A 17,487-nucleotide genomic window follows, 5' to 3' on the forward strand; every position below is an offset into this window, starting at 1 on the left:
TGAAAGCTCTTCTTGCTCCTGTAAGATGTAAACAGGACTGAACAGATTTTTACATATCGCTGAAGAGACTGGCAACACCCCTGTCGCAGTCTGTGTGAAACTTCACATGTATTACGCATAGACTTCACAAAAGAGATACAACCCATGGTGATAAACTGAGTTGACTGAAGGATATGAACTGTTAAAGTATTAGAGTAGTACAAAACTACAAAACAATTCAGAATCATCCTATATTTCTCATTATACACTCACTGGCCACTTTATTAGGTACACCTGTTCAACTGCATGTAGACATGATCAAGATGGTCTGCTGAAGTTCAAACCAAGCATCAGAATGGGGAAGAAAGGTGATTTAAGTGACTTTGAATGTGGCATGGTTGTTGGTGCTAGACGGGCTGGTTTGAGTATTTCAGAAACTGCTGATCTACTGGGATTTTCACACACAACCATCCCTAGGGTTTACAGAGAATGGTCCGAAAAAGAGAAAATATCCAGTTCTCTGGGCGAAAATGCCTTGTTTATGGCAGAGGTCAGAGGAGAATGGCCAGACTGGTTCGAGCTGATAGAAAGGCAACAGTAACTCAAATAACCACTCGTTACAACCGAGGTATGCAGAAGAGCATCTCTGAATGCACAACATATCGAACCTTGAAGCAGATGGGCTACAGCAGCAGAAGACCAACCCTGTACAAGCAAGGTGTACCTAATAAAGTGAGTGAACATCAGAACATTGGTTGGAGTGTAAATTTGTGATCCAATAACATTCAATTGATTGTTTCCATTGTCCTATATTCGACCCACTGCAAGAATGCATAATGTCTTGAATATGCAAAAGATGCCAATTTGTCCTTTTATATCAAGCAAATTTATGTGGAAAAAACTATCAATTGATAACGCATACTAGATTAAATCTCCACAATGGATGTCCAAATCCTTAGATGACATTTGAAATGAAGACTAGCTCTTCCAATGCTGAAATTACTAGGAGGTTTGTAAAACAGGGACAGCAGAGCGATCGAAGAGTTTCAGGAACTGCTTATGAACACAGCACCCAAGAGGTAAACATCGCCCTATTACATAACCGAGCCAACAGAAACGACAGTCACGTGAAATAGTAATCTGACAGACTTTTATTATTCATTTCATTTTAGGCCCTTTAAAACCTTATGGGGCTGGCATGGGCTCAAATAAAATACAACAATGCAAAAAAACTAAGAAGAACAAAAAAAACCAAAATGTGCCTTACACTCCATTACCCCCACGTGAGCTATGTGCATTATTCAAAGTGACTCAAATCACTGTAAAAATAGAACAAATGTACAAACAATTAAGCAATGAATGCAACACATGATTTTGGCAACAACAAAAAAAAAAAGAAACAGAAGCAAAATGATATTAGGAAATAAAAAAGCTACCGTCAGGCAATGTTGGTTCACAGATTAAGGCTCCACCCCCACCTGCGTCGACCGCCTCCTCCATCACAGTGAGCTGTCGAGGGGGGGCGGGGGGGGGGGGGGCGTATGTGCAAGGATTAGTGTACTCTACTGTTCATGCATAGCGTCGGTCAGCGATGGAGGCGAGCAGTCGGACGAGCAGGCAGGGCCGCGTTAAGACGAGAGAAAATGGCCGCCGGTCGCTCGGTAACATGCAGGGTTAGAGCAAGCCGGGCGCCGGCGAAGTCTTCATTAGTTGCGTTTCGCCGCACGGCGATATAAACAAATCGACTGGGCATTCAGTCTAGTCTGAGCCGGTATCGGCCATCATTCCTAACATTACTGAGTCCAGGTCCAGGGCTAGCGAGCGTCCGCGTGTGTAACATTCATACGCACAGAAAGGCTCGTATCGGAGGGGAGAAGACCGCCCTTCTCACCACATTAAGGGTCGACAGCGAGGGGGAAAAAAATATGGCACAGGCTGCGGGGAAACCATGTGTGTGCTCGAGCACGAGCCCCTGGAAAGCTCCTCAGTTTCATCCTTCTTTTGAGATTTCAATTATTCATGTGTAGACTGACAGATAAAAGTCCAGCTTAATCTGTTTGGGGGGGGCAGGTGAGGTTGAGTTCGAGTTCAAGTTTAAGGTCCCTAGCACTTCTTCAAGGTCCCTAGCACTTTTCTATATAACCGCACCAAAAGTTCCGGGCGTCGTAGTTTCTCCTCCCGTCCAGGGAGGGGCGCTGTGCGCCCGTGAGCAGAGCGGACCGCGCGCTCTCTACCGCAGAGACGGGCGCAGGTCGCTGATCCTCTGGCGCAGGTGGGAGACGAACTCAAACATGGTGGCCGCCAGGCTCTGGTGGATGAGGTACCGCGGTAGTCGGCCCTGGCGGAGGAGAGAGAGCGGAGGACAGAAAGGGATTAAACTCGTTTTCTCACCAAAACGGTTGAGTCATCGAATGGACAAACCAAGAACAAGGTGCTGCGGCAAAAAAAATGTGTAATAAAAAATTCAGACCCACATTCGCTAAACTCTCCCAGAGCAGGAGCCCTGATCTGGGGTCAGTAACCAGGAACACTCGTCTTCGTCACCTCATTCAAATTAACAGACCGCCGCTGACTCCAGAACAGGACTCCCCACTTCAACAGGCTTTGTGAATACTGACCTCAGTGTTCATAAAACTTATTGAAACACCCATGGTAGGAACATAATGAACTACATGTGTGTATGTGCAGAGAGGTGTGGACAGCAGTGAGATCGAGCCAAGTTCAGAAAAGCAGACTGTTCTACCTTGAGATCTGTGTTGAGGATCCAGACGAAGGTGCACACAGACGGGTTACTGTTGGACTTGAGCACCACGAAGCCTCCGGGACCGTTCTCTCCTCTGGATCGGAATGGACCACAAGAACATTATACAAGACCTTGAGGTGACATTCCAGCCAAAAATCAACACTTCATAATTGAATACTTATATTGAGTGTTATTTATTCATTCCTACAGATTCAACATGTGCCCTGAGATCAGAAAAAAAACATGGAATCCAATGGGCAACAAAAATGCAGTTCAAAACTATGTTTAAATCAATGACTAAATGCAAATAATCTTCATAGACTACGCAATGTCTTTGGAAGTTACTCTTGTTTGACAGAACTGCCAATGACAATGTTAGCAAAATTTGAAGGTAATGCAGTGAGTAATGAACTTCAGAATCAGGGCCGGGCTCGGTGGCAATGTCTGTGGTGGAACAGATACTGGCTGAAGAGGAAAACTGGATGGTTGAGAGGGACAACGCAAGTGTGGTGCGTGAGTGCGTATAACACGACACAGCACTTTTCCTGTCACTGCGAGAGCTATTATTCTGTGAAATATGAGTGCGCCCAAAATTTTTTTTTGTTGCTCGTGTACTCAAGTGTCCTCGTTTCCATGGGAACGTGTGAACTGACTGTCCCTTTCGTGATCAGGAGCTTACAAAGGAGCGGATTATTTTGCACTCGATATCGTGATATCAAACCATTCGCTTCCCCGATGGATGCCTATCTACCAGGACCTCTTTAGATTTCTCAGCTGAACAGAATCACCGCATGCAGTTTAGTCTTAGATGGCCAGTGAGCACGGTGGAGCTTCGGTTCCTCTGGAGTGCCTCTGGCAGGGGCTGCTGGGTGGCAGTTTCGGTTAAGGCACCACGCTGCAGTGCACGGACGAGCCCCAAACGGTCTCGATTCAAATCTGGCCTGTGCCAGTGCAGACCGTGGCCGATAGCTCCATAGGGCGATGCGCAATTGCCGATTGGGTCGCCCGGGGTATGGGAGGGTTTAGTCCATTAGGGGTCTGCATTTCATAGCTCTCCCACTGGTCGATCGGCTGCCCGTGAACGGCACGTTAAAGCTGCATGTGAAAGGTCTCAGAGTGCATTCTGGGAAAGAGAGTAAATCACTGCAGAACTGTACAAAGCAGCTATGTCACAAAAAAGGTTGCATTTGGAAAACATCTTTTAAATTATTATTATTTCATATTAAATGATCATTATGGTATTACGTAGCAAAATGGGTTGGACTGAAGCCTATATGGTGAGTTTTGCATAGTTTGATTGTGCAGCGTTTTTGACCATTGAATTCCGTATGGCCAACAGCTCTCATTGTAATGCAAAAAACACACATCTGGATGGATCAAGAAGACTTGACGTAGAAAATTATCAATCAATTTTGATTTTTGGGGGGAATAGCTCTTTAAATGTATTATTGTGCCAATCTACATTAATTTAAAAAATCTGCACTATGACAACTGAAAAACTTTGATACAGACTAAGTCACTTCTACAGACATTTTTCAGTCATGGATAAGCTAGGAAATGGAGGCATTCTGTGGTGTTGAGGAGGTGGAGTCACAGAGGGACACTGACATCAACATGAATTAACTGTTAATATAAAGTCAATTTTAAGCTAGTTTTAAGTCCCCTAATACTTTCTACAACCCAGTTTGACTTTAATCAGTACCAATCAAACTGTTTCTGTTTGAATCAAGAGTACGAGTTTAAACTGTGAGATAAATGAATCCTCGAGGTGAAACGTCTGGAGGTGGTTTAACTTGGCACAAAACACTTCACTGAGCCAAACAGACGCAGAACCTGAATTGCAGCGGCTAAATATAGCGCGCGTAGCACACTACTAGCATACTTCAAATTTGCGCAATACCTCCGCGTCAAGATGACTTACGAAGGCTCGATCCGAAGCCGCGCGACCGCATTCACTTTCCCGCCGGCGGAGGCGCGCGGCGCGAGGCTCACCTGACGCAGCGGCTGTGCGGGGGCTTGGCTTCGTGGCAGGTGGCCATCCCCGCGGAAACGTAGCAGTCCCTCCGGCGCTCCACCCGCCTCACGTTCACAAAGTCCCTGAACGACGGGAGTGGGGGTGGGGGGAGGAGAGAGGTGTTTGTGCTAGCCGTCCGTTAGCATTGCGGTGTTCCTGTGAATGTTCACCTGAATGACCGTACGCCGCGGCGTAGCCAGATTCTCTGTCACGCGCACACTACCGCCAGGCATACGACGGCCCGGGGTAGGCCCTGGCCCTATCAGCGATCTTTCTGATATGATATCTTTACATTACATTACAGTCATTTAGCAGACGCTCTTATCCAGAGCAACTTACACAACTTCTTACACAGCATTTACACTGCATCCATTTATACAGCTGGATATATGCTGAAGCAATGCAATGGGATTGGAATCAGAGAACTTTAGGTTACAAGACCAGCTCCCTCACCCATTATACTACACTGCTGCCCAACATATCTTAATGTTGTAACTCCCTGTCATGTCTACTAGTTTGACTAACATTACTCTCTGACCTAGCCTGTGCTAACTGTGAGAACTGGACTTACTGCGTACATGGCAATGAATAACTGTTACATAATGAGCATTATACCTTATCGAACCTGTGTTTCGTAGTTCTTGCAGTGACCTTCGGTCTGCACTTACTGTACGTCGCTTTGGATAAAAGCGCCCGCCAAATAAATGTGATGTAATGTACCGCTACCCCCATGTAACCAAGACGAGTTGTGTGGAAGCAGGCAAGCTCGCTTGAGTTTGGGGAATTAGCCATCAACTAACTACCTACTAACTACCAACTAACTGCTAACTCCAGCAAAAATCTTTTTTGTACTGTGCTGCCCCAAAAAACTTGAAAGCAGGACAAATGTACTGGAAAAAGGATTCCATATTTGCTGCTTTTCATTACTCCAGAGTAATGAATTACATTTCCCTCGCTGCAAGGGAATTCTCAGCTTTGTCACCAGTGACACTTTGACATGCGGAAGTGCCAATTTAAGTGGTTTTCAAAACAAACGTCGCTCTGGATCGTGCAGACAGATCAGCTGAAGTAAAGACGTACAGCCAGCTGGAATACTCCACAATGGCGGAGCATTGAGATCAATGTATAAATGTAGCAAAGTACAGCATAATACATCCTCGATTCCCTAAAACATTACGTACCATCCATTGCAATGAATTATACACGCATAATAACAGGGCAATACGCGCAATAGCACTGTATGCAAAAGGAATTTTAAAGTGAAAGGTAAGTGGAGAATAGTTGCCACTCCCATTAATCAACAAGACAAAGGCCAAGTTTCACATCACATAATTACACATTGTTTTTGTTTTTTATAAAGGAACCGGTTAAACAGGTCCCTCAAACAAGTTTCAACTGGGTGGCCTTCTTCAGGGTGCGATTGTGATGGTCACAAATCGGGCCTTTATCGCACACCGATAAGAAGAATCGCAGGTCTGATAATCAATTCAGTGCTTAAAACCAATCGAAGTTTTCAGCAATCTTCCTCACTAACCAAGTAGCGTGCGAGTGATGGTTTATACTTGCTTGCACAGCCCTGTCAGGACACTAGTGTGCACTTTATGAGGGGAGAGAGGAGCTACTGACTCTCGACGTCGCCGGAATGCACCTAGCGGAAATTCGACGTCTGACCCGGCCCGGACGAGAGGTTACCTGGGCGAAACCACGCCGCCCGCAGCGCCCGAGGAGACGTCGTACGACACCAGCGTGTTGTCATCCACCCGCTGCAGGATCTGAGGGGCGGAGGGAAAGGGCTTTACACAGAGAAATCAGCCGAATCTGGAGAAACGCAAACCCGCAGAGCGATCCTGTACGAAGGACTCGGTGCATGATCAGGGTTCATGCACTTTTTTTTTACCAATGATTTTTAATGACTTTTCCATGACTTCTCCACAACCTTTAACTGAATTTCCATGACCAAAACAAATGACTTTATCTCAGCAGGAAGATTTAAAATTATTTATTGTAACACTAAGTAAAATTAGGTCTGTGTCTGAAACATATGGTGCCTCTCTAAAACAAATAAACACCAGACAGACACACTTAGATACATTCTCTCATATTTTAATTCGAATAGTTTAACATTTTTGTCAATGTCTCAAACAGGGCTCGAAATTGCGACCATTTTGGTCGCATATGCTCCCGAAATTTAATCTGTGCGACCTCGAAATATAATTGGGAGCATTTGTGCGAGTGCAAATAATTGTTCTGGTGCGACCTTTTTTTTTTCTTTTTCCAGTCGAACGTCTTTCTCTGTACATTCGCTAGTTAGTACACTCAGTATGTCCCTTGTGAGCTGACGGTGACCCTTGTAACCAATCGTGAGCTTGACATTCTTACCTTTAATGCTGATTTTAAATTGGTTAATATTAGCCTTCAATCACTTCCTTTCGCTGCACTCCACTGTCACGCGACACAGAGAGCTTAACGCGTTAACGAATGTTACCTGAAGACAAAAGTTTATGTTCCATTTAATAGCATTATCGAAAGCTGAAAAGTTGAAGCGAATTACGGCATTTTTTTGAAACGTTAACGCAGTGTTTTGTGTAGCGACCCGGTTGAAACAGGTAATTTCTCCGATGCAGTTTAGTAGCGGTTGATTTAATTAGCGGTATTAATGTGACGAGAAGCGCTTTGTCGTTTGAATGCATAACACGCAATTCCTTGAAGAGTCGACACATTCTAGGGCTGACAGTTTAGCTGTTACTTGTAAACCGTACTGTTATATTGTCGTTAAAAAAATCTATTGCATATATTGTTGGTGCTCCTTACATTTTGGTGGGTGCTCCTAACTTTTTGAAGTTGGGAGCACCAGTGCTACGAAGTAAAAAAGTTAATTTCGAGCCCTGATATATTATTGAAGCTGCACTTCCCTGGCATATTGTCGGCACAGTAGGGCCTACGTTAACTAACTGTTACATTAGCAGAAGCGCGCCTGTTGGGCGTGCCTGTAAACAGACTGAGCCAGACCGAATTAACTTCTCACACCACCAAAATACCGCGAAGGTTACGTGCCAATTTACGTTTTATTACTATACATACTATTTTTATGATTGGATTAATTAGTAATTATATTTGATGCAACTTTACCTGTGTTTCCATTACTTTTCAAAAAATATTATTTTCCATAACTTTTCCAGGGCCTGGAAATTGCATTTTAAATTTCAATGACTTTTCCAGGTTTTTCATGACCGTACGAACCCTGATGATGGTCCGTGCTATGCTTGGACCTGCGGAGACTGGTTCAGTGATCGAGTAGAGCTGAACTACAAATCGCATTGGCCCAGGAGTATAGAATTACATATATATGTATTTGACTGCCACTTTGAGTGCAACCTTCTTTTGGTTCTTATCGCAATAATAATAATAATAATCTCTCTTTAAACAAACTACTACAAAGATCCGTCATAGAAGCAAAAGAATTCAATTCAGGTTCAATTTTATGCAATCTCTGGGATTAATCATACATTTCAGGGAGTGCAACTTTATGTACAGTAACTTCTATAAAAGGCTCACAAAGCCTTCTTTGCCAACAGTATAAATTGGCACCATATCCTTGGCCAAGTACATCACATTATAGGCATTTAGCAGACGCTCTTATCCAAAGCGACTTACTCAATATTTTCACATATCATTTACACTGCATCCATTTATACAGTTGGATATATGTTGAAGCAATGCAGGCTAAGTACCTTGCCCAAGGGTATAGCAGTGTCCTATCCGGGAACGAAACCTACAACCTTTAGGTTACAAGACCAGTTTCTTGTCCATTATACTACACTGCCGCCCTCGGCCACGTAGTGTGTACACTTCAGCAAATGCCTGCAGGGTCGGTTTGGTTATCTCTATGGTAACGAGGCCCCAAACTCCTGACATTCGTTTACATTTGTGGAAAAAATGCAGGCTCCCAGTGAAATGACTGAAATTTTAGAGGAGGAATAAGTTTTAATTCTACTTTTGTTAAAAAAAGGTTGTGCGTCTGTCCCATAAAGCAAACGAGCGGAAGTCAGGGCAAATATGTTCTGGTTAAGCAGACGCATGAAAAGCTGGATGGGATGAAGACGTTCACACATTTCAAATATTTTACGATGTCGGCCAACCAGTTGAGTGACTTGCATAAGTGCATCCATCCCAGCATCGCACATACTGTACTTTCGTTTTTATCCTGATCGTTTTTAAACTTCTAGAGGTGCACGACAAGTTTCGGTCGACACGTTTTCAGTTGACAATGCATCAGTTTTGTATAAATTAGGCTGTACGGATTGCATTGCCAAGAAAAAGAAGAGCGCATTGCGGATTGAGATTAACATGGCTTGTACCAATATGCTAAATTCTGATATCGCAGCCCTTTATTGTGGAAATTCATATCGCAATGATTAAAAATAAAGACGCAGCTCTAAACTACACTGCTAAGGAGAGGGGGATGGAAGTATGTAGAGCGCAAACACACCTGGCAACCCGAGATGGTTCTGTTCCATTGGACCATCTTCTCAGGCTGCAGAATGACCTCTTGGTACACAAGCTCAGCTGGGCACTGCATGAAGGCCTGGGAGACATACACATGTCAGTCAGGAAACACATCCAGCTCAAAAGTGCTCTCATAGGCAGAAATACAGAGAGTGGACAGAAATAAGAGAACTACATGTCCCGTGATACAACAGGATATAGTACCTTCAGGATGAAGGTCTTGCCATGGAAAGGGATCTCAAGGGTGTACACGGAATCACCCAGCTCCTGTCCACGAATGCGACAGCCGTCATACACATTCCCATGGAAATAAGAACATTTCACAAGTACGTGAGCAAAAAGATTTGAGCACACTTCTATTTCACAAAGTAGTAAGCCTCGCTTTGAGGGCGTTAAACATGTGACGGCACTCGCTGCCCAACAGCACACTCACATTGTTCTTCTCAAACTTCCAGTTCTCCTCCTGAGCCAGTATCTGTTCCACCACAGCCATGGCCTCCCGGCCCTGACGCACATACTCTTTTTCCTGGGGGGGGGGAGGGGGGGCAGTGGGTTAAGGGAGGGAGGAGGACTTCACTGAACACCCTGTTACCACAAGCTACACATTTACACTCTAAAGGAAAGCACTCGGCTTTCAAAAGGTCCACAGAACCTAAACAAACTACTGGAATGTGTCGCCTTCGACGCCTGGCTGAGAAATTTATTTTCTTTCGTCGAAGGAAAAAAAAAACGAAAAAAAAAACTGAAGAACAGCATTCGAGGGTCTGCTGAATAAGCCGATGACCTAGCAATAACATCACGAGGTCTTGTGATGCAACAGGCGCAGCAGCGTCCCTGGAGATCACAAGCGTGATAATGCCAGCGCTTCTTCAGCGCACATTTCTTTCACGCGCGCCTGAGATGCTTGAGCCAGCTGACATGCAAACGCACCGAGCGGCAAACGCACACTCTCGGTGTCCACCGTCTCGCTGCACTATCAGCTACACACGCTCGCAGCTCGCCGCGACGAAGTGCCGGTACGAACGCCCGTTCGCCCGCGGAGCGGTCTCGCCGTCCGATTGGACGAGGTTAACGGGCCAGGCGCGAGCTCCAATGGGCGCGCGGCGCAGGCTGCGACTCACCTGAGCGGTGACGGCTCTGCGGCCCAGTCCTTCCTCGTCCAGCTCCTCGTCTGAACCTGTCGGCGACAGAGCCCACGTATCACCCGCCAACAACTGACCAGCCGGTGCGCGGACAGGGGAGCGGTCATAAGGGCTTCATCTAAAGCTGCATTAAACAGGGGCAGCTGCGGCGCATTAGAAGATGCTAGTTCACATAGGCAGCCAAACAATAGTTGCCCCGAGAACATCTACTGTCGGTAAAATTCATTGGCAAATGCAAACCGCAACATGTCAGTTAGCGTATTGGACGGTGGTGAGTGCGGTTGGTTGGTTGGTTGGTTGTTTGTTTGGTGTGAGTGTCTGTGTGCCTGAGTGTGTGTGTGTGTGTGTGTGAATATGTATGCGTGAGCGTATGTATTTTTGTGTGTGTGTGTGTGCGCGTGTGTGTATGTGCGTGAGTGCGCGTCTGTGTGTATGTGTGTGTGTGTGCGTGCGTGTGCGTGAGTGCCTGTGTGCGAATGTGTGTGTATGTGAGTGAGCGTATGTATTTTTGTGTATGTGTGTGTGTGTGCGCGTGTGTGTGTGCGTGTGTGCCTGTATGCAAATGTGTGCGTATCTGCGTGAGTGCGCGCGTGTGTGTATGTACGAGCGCGCGTGTAGGCACAGTAAGAGAGAGTGAGTGAGAGACAGTGCGTGTCTGGGTGAGAGTGTTTGTGTGTGCGTGTGTCTGTTTGAGAGGTGGCAGTACCAGCCAGGGACTCGGGTGGGGAGTAGAACTGTCCGTCAGACACAGCGCGCGGGTACAGCAGGGGCCCTCGCCCACTCGACACGCACAGGGCTGCCAGGTACGCTGGGGAGACAACACACCGCTCAGCACCCGCCCCTCCTTACTGTCCCTCTGCCCTTCTCTTTATCTATCCATCCATCACTCTGCATTTCTGCTTTTTCCATCTATCCATCACTCTGCATTTCTGCTTTATCCATCTATCCATCCCTCTGCCTTTCTCTTTATCCATCTATCCATCCCTCTGCCTTTCTGCTTTATCCATCTATCCATCCCTCTGCCTTTCTGCTTTATCCATCTATCCATCCCTCTACCTTTCTCTTTATCCATCCCCCAGCCTTTCTGCTTTATCCATCCCTCTGCCCTTCTCTTTATCCATCTATCATCCCTCTGCCTTTCTGCTTTATCCATCTATCCATCCCTCTGCCTTTCCCCTTTATCCATCAATCCATTGCCCTGCTTTTCTCCTTCATCCATCTATCCATCCCCCTGCCCTTCTCCTTTATCTATCACCCCTGCCTTCCCCCTCCCTTCCCCACAGCCCCTCCGCTCCTCCCCACTGTACCTGGGTTCAAACCCCTCTTCCCCACCCCCTTCACCCCTGGGTTCAACCCCTCCTCCCCCCCCTTCACCCCCTGGGTTCAGACCCCTCCTCCCTCACCCCTCTCATCCTCCGCCTCCTGGGTGAGCACTTTGAAGTCCAGGAACCAGGTCTCCAGCCAGGCCACCACGAAGGAGGTGATGGGCAGCACGTAGCCAAAGGCATTCTGGGAGAGGAGCTGCGGTGGGAGGACGGCAGCGTGTCAGAAAGGGTAGGGAAAGAGGGAGGAGGGAGGGGGAGGGATGTGTGCGCAAACGGGCAAGTGTGAGCAGTAAAAGGAAGTCTAGAGGCGATGACAAACTATTCCCCTTCCCCCATTTGGAGAAAAACATTTCAGCTCATGGACTGTGAGAGAATCCTCATCACTGGGAGGAGGGTATAAGCATGGCACACTACATTTCCAAAAGTACGTGGACACCCCTTTTATTTAGTGGTTTTGGCTATTCAGCAAAATCAAGCACACAGCCACGCAATCTCCATTGACAAATACTGGCAGAGCGGGTCGTACTGAAGAGCTCAGCGACTTTCAACGTGGCACTGCCACAGGATGCCACCTTTTCAACAAGTCAGTTTGTCAAATTTCTACCCTGCTAGAGCGCCCTGAGCAACTGTAAGCGCTGTTATTGTGAAGTGGAAATGTACAGGAGCAGCAGCAGCTCAGCCGCAAAGCGGTAGACCACACAGGATCACAGAACGGGATCGCTGAGCGCTGAAGCGTGTAAATAAAGATAAAAATCATCTGTCCTCGGTTGCAACACTCACTACAGAGTTCCAAACTACCTCTGGAAACAGCATCAGCACAAGAACTGTTTATCAAGAGCGTGATTGGAGTGATGAATCAGCTTTCACTATCTGGCTCCCTGACAGACAAATCTGAGTTTGGTGAAACGCATAGTACCTTTGTTCCAGTGAAGGGAAATCTTAATGCTACAGCATAAATGGTATTCGGGAACAGTGTGGTTTCGTGACAACCGTTTTGGGGAAGGCTCTTTCCTGTTTCAGCATGACAATGCCCTCACGCACAAAGCAATGTCCATAAAGGAAGGGTTCGCGGAGTTTGGTGGAGAAGAACTTGACAGGCCTGCACAGAGCCCTGGCCTCTACCCCATCAAACACATTTAAGATGAATTGGGTAGCAGACTGTGGACCAGGCCTTATGCCCAACATCAGTGCCCAACCTCACCACTTCTCTTGTGGCTGAATGGAAGCGAATCCCCACAGCCATGTTCCAAAATCTACCGTGGAAAGCCTCCCCTTCTTATAGCAGCAAAGGGGGGACCAACTCCATGTTAATGCCTATGGTTTTGTAACAAGATGTTCAACAAGTACATATGGGTGTGATGTTTCGGTGTCCACATACCTTTGGGAATGTAGCGTATGAATGTAGTACTGCACATTTAACACACGCGTGAGTAACCACACATTAGAGTAACCAAACGGGTGAGTAACCGCACACGTGAGTAACCGCACATTTGAGTAACTGCACGCGTGAGTAACTGCATCTGAGAGTAACCGCATATCTGAGCAACCGCACATTTGAGTAACTGCACGCGTGAGTAACCGCACAATTGAGTAACCGCACGCGTGAGTAGCCACAAATTTGAGGAACTGCACGCGTGAGTAACTGCATGCGAGAGTATGGGACTTACTGCATTGCGTGAGTAACTGCACATGTGAGTAACCACACATTTGAGAAACCGCACATTTGAGTAACCGCACACGTGAGTAACTGCATGTGAGAGTATGGGAGTTACTGCATGCCCGAGTAACCTCATGTGCAAAGCACAGATGACTGTGTGTGGCAGTGGAAAACAAAGCAAATGCAAGAATCCTGCAGCAGCTCACTCACGTTGGAGATGATGACTTTTGCGACAAGGAAGGCACTGGTCACCAGAGTCGTGATCTGGGAGGGAGAGAAAACGGAGAGAAAGCAAAACAGAGAGAGAGAGAGCAAGATGGAGCAGTTAACACCAGTAACCTCCGGGAAAGGCGATAACGGGAGCATGTGATCCCGCGCGCGGGCGAGCGAGCGTGTCCTTACCGCGATGACCCACCAGTGCCTCAGGCGGAAAGCCGCGTAGCCCAGCTGCAGGCACAGGAAGCGGAACGCCGCCAGGAGCTGAGACACAACGCCACTTTCAGTTCATTACACACCCAAACACTTTCAACTCACACTTAAGCGAAAGGTCATTAAATATTCAGTTATTATTGAATTCCACGTTTGTGCTCAATCTAGGCCTTTGAGTGCTTTTTTCAGTTTCTCTAATTTTGCTTTGAACTTAATCCATGAAGCAATTATAATAGCAATAATCTTGTTTCATGATTATTTCTGTTATAATCAATTGTGTCCAAATTGGCAAAGATGGGACAAAACTATTCTGTTTAGTCATGTTTCTTCCCACACTATTGGGTGAAACAGCACAATTTTTCCACTCGTGTCTTTATTCTTACTTGACCTTGATTCTTACTCAGAATATGCACTTACGCAACTCGAGTTCACGTCTCCAAGCACCACATTAAAAATAATGCTTCTCTGAGAGGAGACCACAATTGGTTTCTTTGTTCCCCATTTAACTTTTCCCGACACGGGTTCTCGGCATTCGGGCAGCGAGAGAAACCTCACGAAGGCGCGTCCACTCACGAAGATGTCGAAGAAGGACGACTCGAATTTGTACTGGACCACCTCCTTCTGCAGGTTCTGCCAGATGGAACTGGAGATCTGCAAGGGAGAGAGAGAGGGAACGAGGGAGGATGTGACCCGCCGAAAAGCCGAAAAGAGAGCGACCGCAGCGGACCGGCTCGGCGGAGGAGGGAAGAGGACGTGCGCGAGAAATGGGGGGGGGGGAAGCAGCGGTCGAACCCACTTCCCAGTGGGGACTTCTCTTCTCAAGCCCGCGTTCTTCCTCAAAACGCACAGACCGTAACGAGAAAGAAGCTGGCTGCAGCCCTGCCCATTCCGCTGCGAGGTTCTCAAACGCGACAGAAACGCAGAAATACCCGCAGAACACATGACACATCCATAATAACGAAACGGGCAGTCTACGCGCCTTGGGCACAAGAAGAAAAACCCCCCCCAAAAAAAGCAGTCTTGTGCTCAAACAACAAAGATGACTAACTGCTTAAAGATTTATCACTGAGATTTTCTTTGAAAAACTCCCAACCTGTAAAATTTATCATTTATTATATTGCGCTATACTGCCGAAATCACGGCTTATGAAGGGCGAAAGGGCGGGAAAAGGGACGGCTGAGGAACGGACTAGCGGAGAGAGGGAAGCGATGGAAACCCCACAGACAGGGACCGGGGGAAACCCAAAAAAAAATGGCGGACTGACGTTGAGCTCGATGATCCACAGCAGGGAGATGAAGAGCAGGTCGAAGGTGACGAAGAGGCAGAAGGTGCGGCGCACGTCGGAGATGGCCTTGCGCTCCCCGGGGGCGCAGACAGAGTAGGGCGACGGGAGGGACAGGGAGGCCTGCGAGTAGGAGGCGTTGAGGGAGGCGATGGCCGGGAGGCTCCCCCCGAACTCGGCGTACTCCACCCCGCTCGGCATTCCTACACAAAGAGATGGGGGGGGGGGTTCCACCTGGACCGGGACAGCCCAGGAGAAGCGGAGGGACAGGCAGGGAGACAGAGAAGAGTCCAACGTTAAAACGTTGAATTTAAAAAACAGCAGAAATGCAACTGCCAGTGATCACCGCATGTAGTGAGCCCAAAGAAGAGAGTCTGAATGAGCAGTCTCCTTCAAACATTTGCAATCTCGTTTACAAAGCACTCCAGAACTTCACACCAAGCATTCTGCCACCCAACCTCCCCACCCCCCCTTTACTGGTCAGGAGTTACAATTAAGAGGATCATGATAATCAGCTTAGATCAGGCACAACAGAGATTCAATCATCTTGAAATGAAGTGTGAATCTTCATCTAAAATAAACACACTCAGATATTCCTATCATTGTATATTCAAATTATTAACATTCAGATATAAGCTCATCAGATAATAAAAGAGCAGTGGGGGGTAGAGTCTCCAGTAAACAACTCCGTGGATTAGCACAACTCAACAACCTTGAGAACGCTATTTCGGACAAAAGTAAAGCAAACATGGCAGGTATGAGGAAATTACTACGTGGAAGATTACATTACATTACATTACATTCATTTGGCAGACGCTTTTATCCAAAGCGACGTACAAAAAGTGCCTTTCATGGTCATAGACAACTGCTAAACACAGGTTCAGTAAGGTACAATACTTATTTTGTACAGCTATTTCTAGCCAAGAACACAGTTCACACAGTGAACACTATTCTGACCTAACCTCTGCAAAGCCAACTAGGCAGAAGAATAAGCTACAGTATTAGGACAAATTGTACTGTGCCAACTCAAATTACGGCGGCCTGTGTCCACTTCATCTCTTAAAATGATATTTACTTTACATTCAATCCAAATTAACACGGAAAGCCAGCGCCGACACTGATCCATCAAGCGATAGCACGCACCAGCGAATAACCAATGCTTACCTACAACAGCCTGCATTCCAGCACTCGAGTTTACCATCAAACTGAGCCCACGGTATTGACCACACATTCAAGCGAACAACACAATTTGTTCAATCGGCAAATGCGGGACTAATTGCCCGAATGTAGTCTAGTATTGCTAACGCCAGTCTTCCTTACTTATACTTTAGTTAGCTAGCGACCGACCTTATAACTTAATTAACTGCGGACCTTAGCCAACGATTTGTGAGCGGGGATGGTTTAGATTTTGTTTAAAACATTAGATATCCGTATAATGCAAAAACGTATAATGCCATGGGTAAGTTAAGTAGTTAGCAAGTTAGCCATCAGTCTTGCAACACTAAATGCAACGGGGATCCACGCTATTTTAACAAAACGGCGCATAGCTAACGACAGCAGCTAACGTTGTTCACTGCCTAATTTACACAGCTCTACTATTATTAGCCAGGTTTACACTCACTGTAGTAGTTGTGTGAGTGCCTTGGCCAGCTAGCTGTTGACAAGTCGGTGACTCCCAGCGGTCAAGTTTTACTCAGCTCAAAAAACACATCTGACAACTTTTCGAGACTGCTGGCTGGCTAATTTCTCAAACAAAATCGACCGAGCCGCCGTAACATGCGTTATTAGCTGGAAAAGAGCGTCGTGTGTTGTTATTTCGACATTATATTTCTACAAAATATTTCGAAACTCACCTGATCACCGCATCACAATCACAGCTACTTCCGGGAACAAAACAGGAAACTAATGACGCTTTCGTCGAGACCGCTGATTGGTTGACATTATTAATCACAAACATGTGTTGCTTTTCTCAATGTATTCAACTTAGGCAGACATGGTTCGCTTAAATGTGTCAGATGTGGTGTCTTGATCAATCAGAGGACATGAGATACCGTCAGACAGTGAGCGATCTGGGAGGTGGAACAATTCATGCATACAATAAAAAAATTAGGGGTGCCGGACAGTGGGCAGACGAATCAGTGTATCGGCATTTCTGGCTCAAATGTTAGTTTCTAGCTAAATAGAACACATATCCAAACAGACAGATATATGACAAATGTAAAATTTAAAAACTGTTCTTTTGTTCATCCAGTAGAAATAGTCTCTGTAGCAAAACGAAGACGATAGTTAATGTTGATTGATAACGGAACTGTTCTGAAACATCGGTTTCAAAACGAAATACTTCACCTTCCAGTATCCCAAGCGAAATCTCCCCCAGTAGCTCTATTTTATGCTTCAGTACGCCCTCGTG

General features: G+C 46.3%; 1 protein-coding gene across 4 annotated transcripts; it reads right to left on the reverse strand.

The window, feature by feature from the left end:
- Nucleotides 1-1,112: 1,112 nt before the first annotated feature.
- On the reverse strand, nt 1,113-17,066 carry stard3 (StAR related lipid transfer domain containing 3). 4 transcript variants are annotated; one of them, XM_064321895.1, is made up of 15 exons: nt 16,931-17,066; nt 15,060-15,311; nt 14,369-14,446; nt 13,769-13,846; nt 13,577-13,630; nt 11,788-11,905; nt 11,091-11,192; nt 10,364-10,419; nt 9,676-9,768; nt 9,447-9,509; nt 9,226-9,321; nt 6,429-6,508; nt 4,715-4,819; nt 2,723-2,816; nt 1,113-2,317 (listed from the first exon to the last, which is right to left on the reverse strand). In XM_064321895.1, the coding sequence occupies exons 2-15, from the start codon at nt 15,276-15,278 to the stop codon at nt 2,210-2,212; spliced, it is 1,344 nt and encodes a 447-aa protein (XP_064177965.1). In that variant the 5' UTR covers nt 15,279-15,311; nt 16,931-17,066; the 3' UTR covers nt 1,113-2,209. The 4 variants fall into 4 exon arrangements, with proteins under 4 accessions (XP_064177965.1, XP_064177964.1, XP_064177966.1 ...); XM_064321894.1 differs by having other exon boundaries at nt 16,927-17,035; XM_064321896.1 differs by lacking the exon at nt 16,931-17,066 and adding an exon at nt 16,699-16,903 and having other exon boundaries at nt 15,060-15,280.
- Between the last annotated feature and the right edge of the window lie 421 nt (nt 17,067-17,487).

The sequence above is a fragment of the Anguilla rostrata genome, chromosome 2 (assembly GCF_018555375.3).
Source record: "Anguilla rostrata isolate EN2019 chromosome 2, ASM1855537v3, whole genome shotgun sequence".
Lineage (NCBI taxonomy): Eukaryota > Metazoa > Chordata > Actinopteri > Anguilliformes > Anguillidae > Anguilla > Anguilla rostrata.

What these genes read in the sequence shown, in the direction of transcription:
- stard3 (XM_064321895.1), bottom strand. Translation starts at nt 15,278, where the DNA reads ATGCCGAGCGGGGTGGAGTACGCCGAGTTCGGGGGGAGCCTCCCGGCC. An exon ending in GCAAGACCTTCATCCTGAAG is followed by an intron (nt 9,322 to 9,446) that starts GTACTATATCCT and finishes TATGTCTCCCAG; the next exon opens with GCCTTCATGCAGTGCCCAGC. An exon ending in TCCTCAACACAGATCTCAAG is followed by an intron (nt 2,318 to 2,722) that starts GTAGAACAGTCT and finishes CTCCTCCGCCAG; the next exon opens with GGCCGACTACCGCGGTACCT.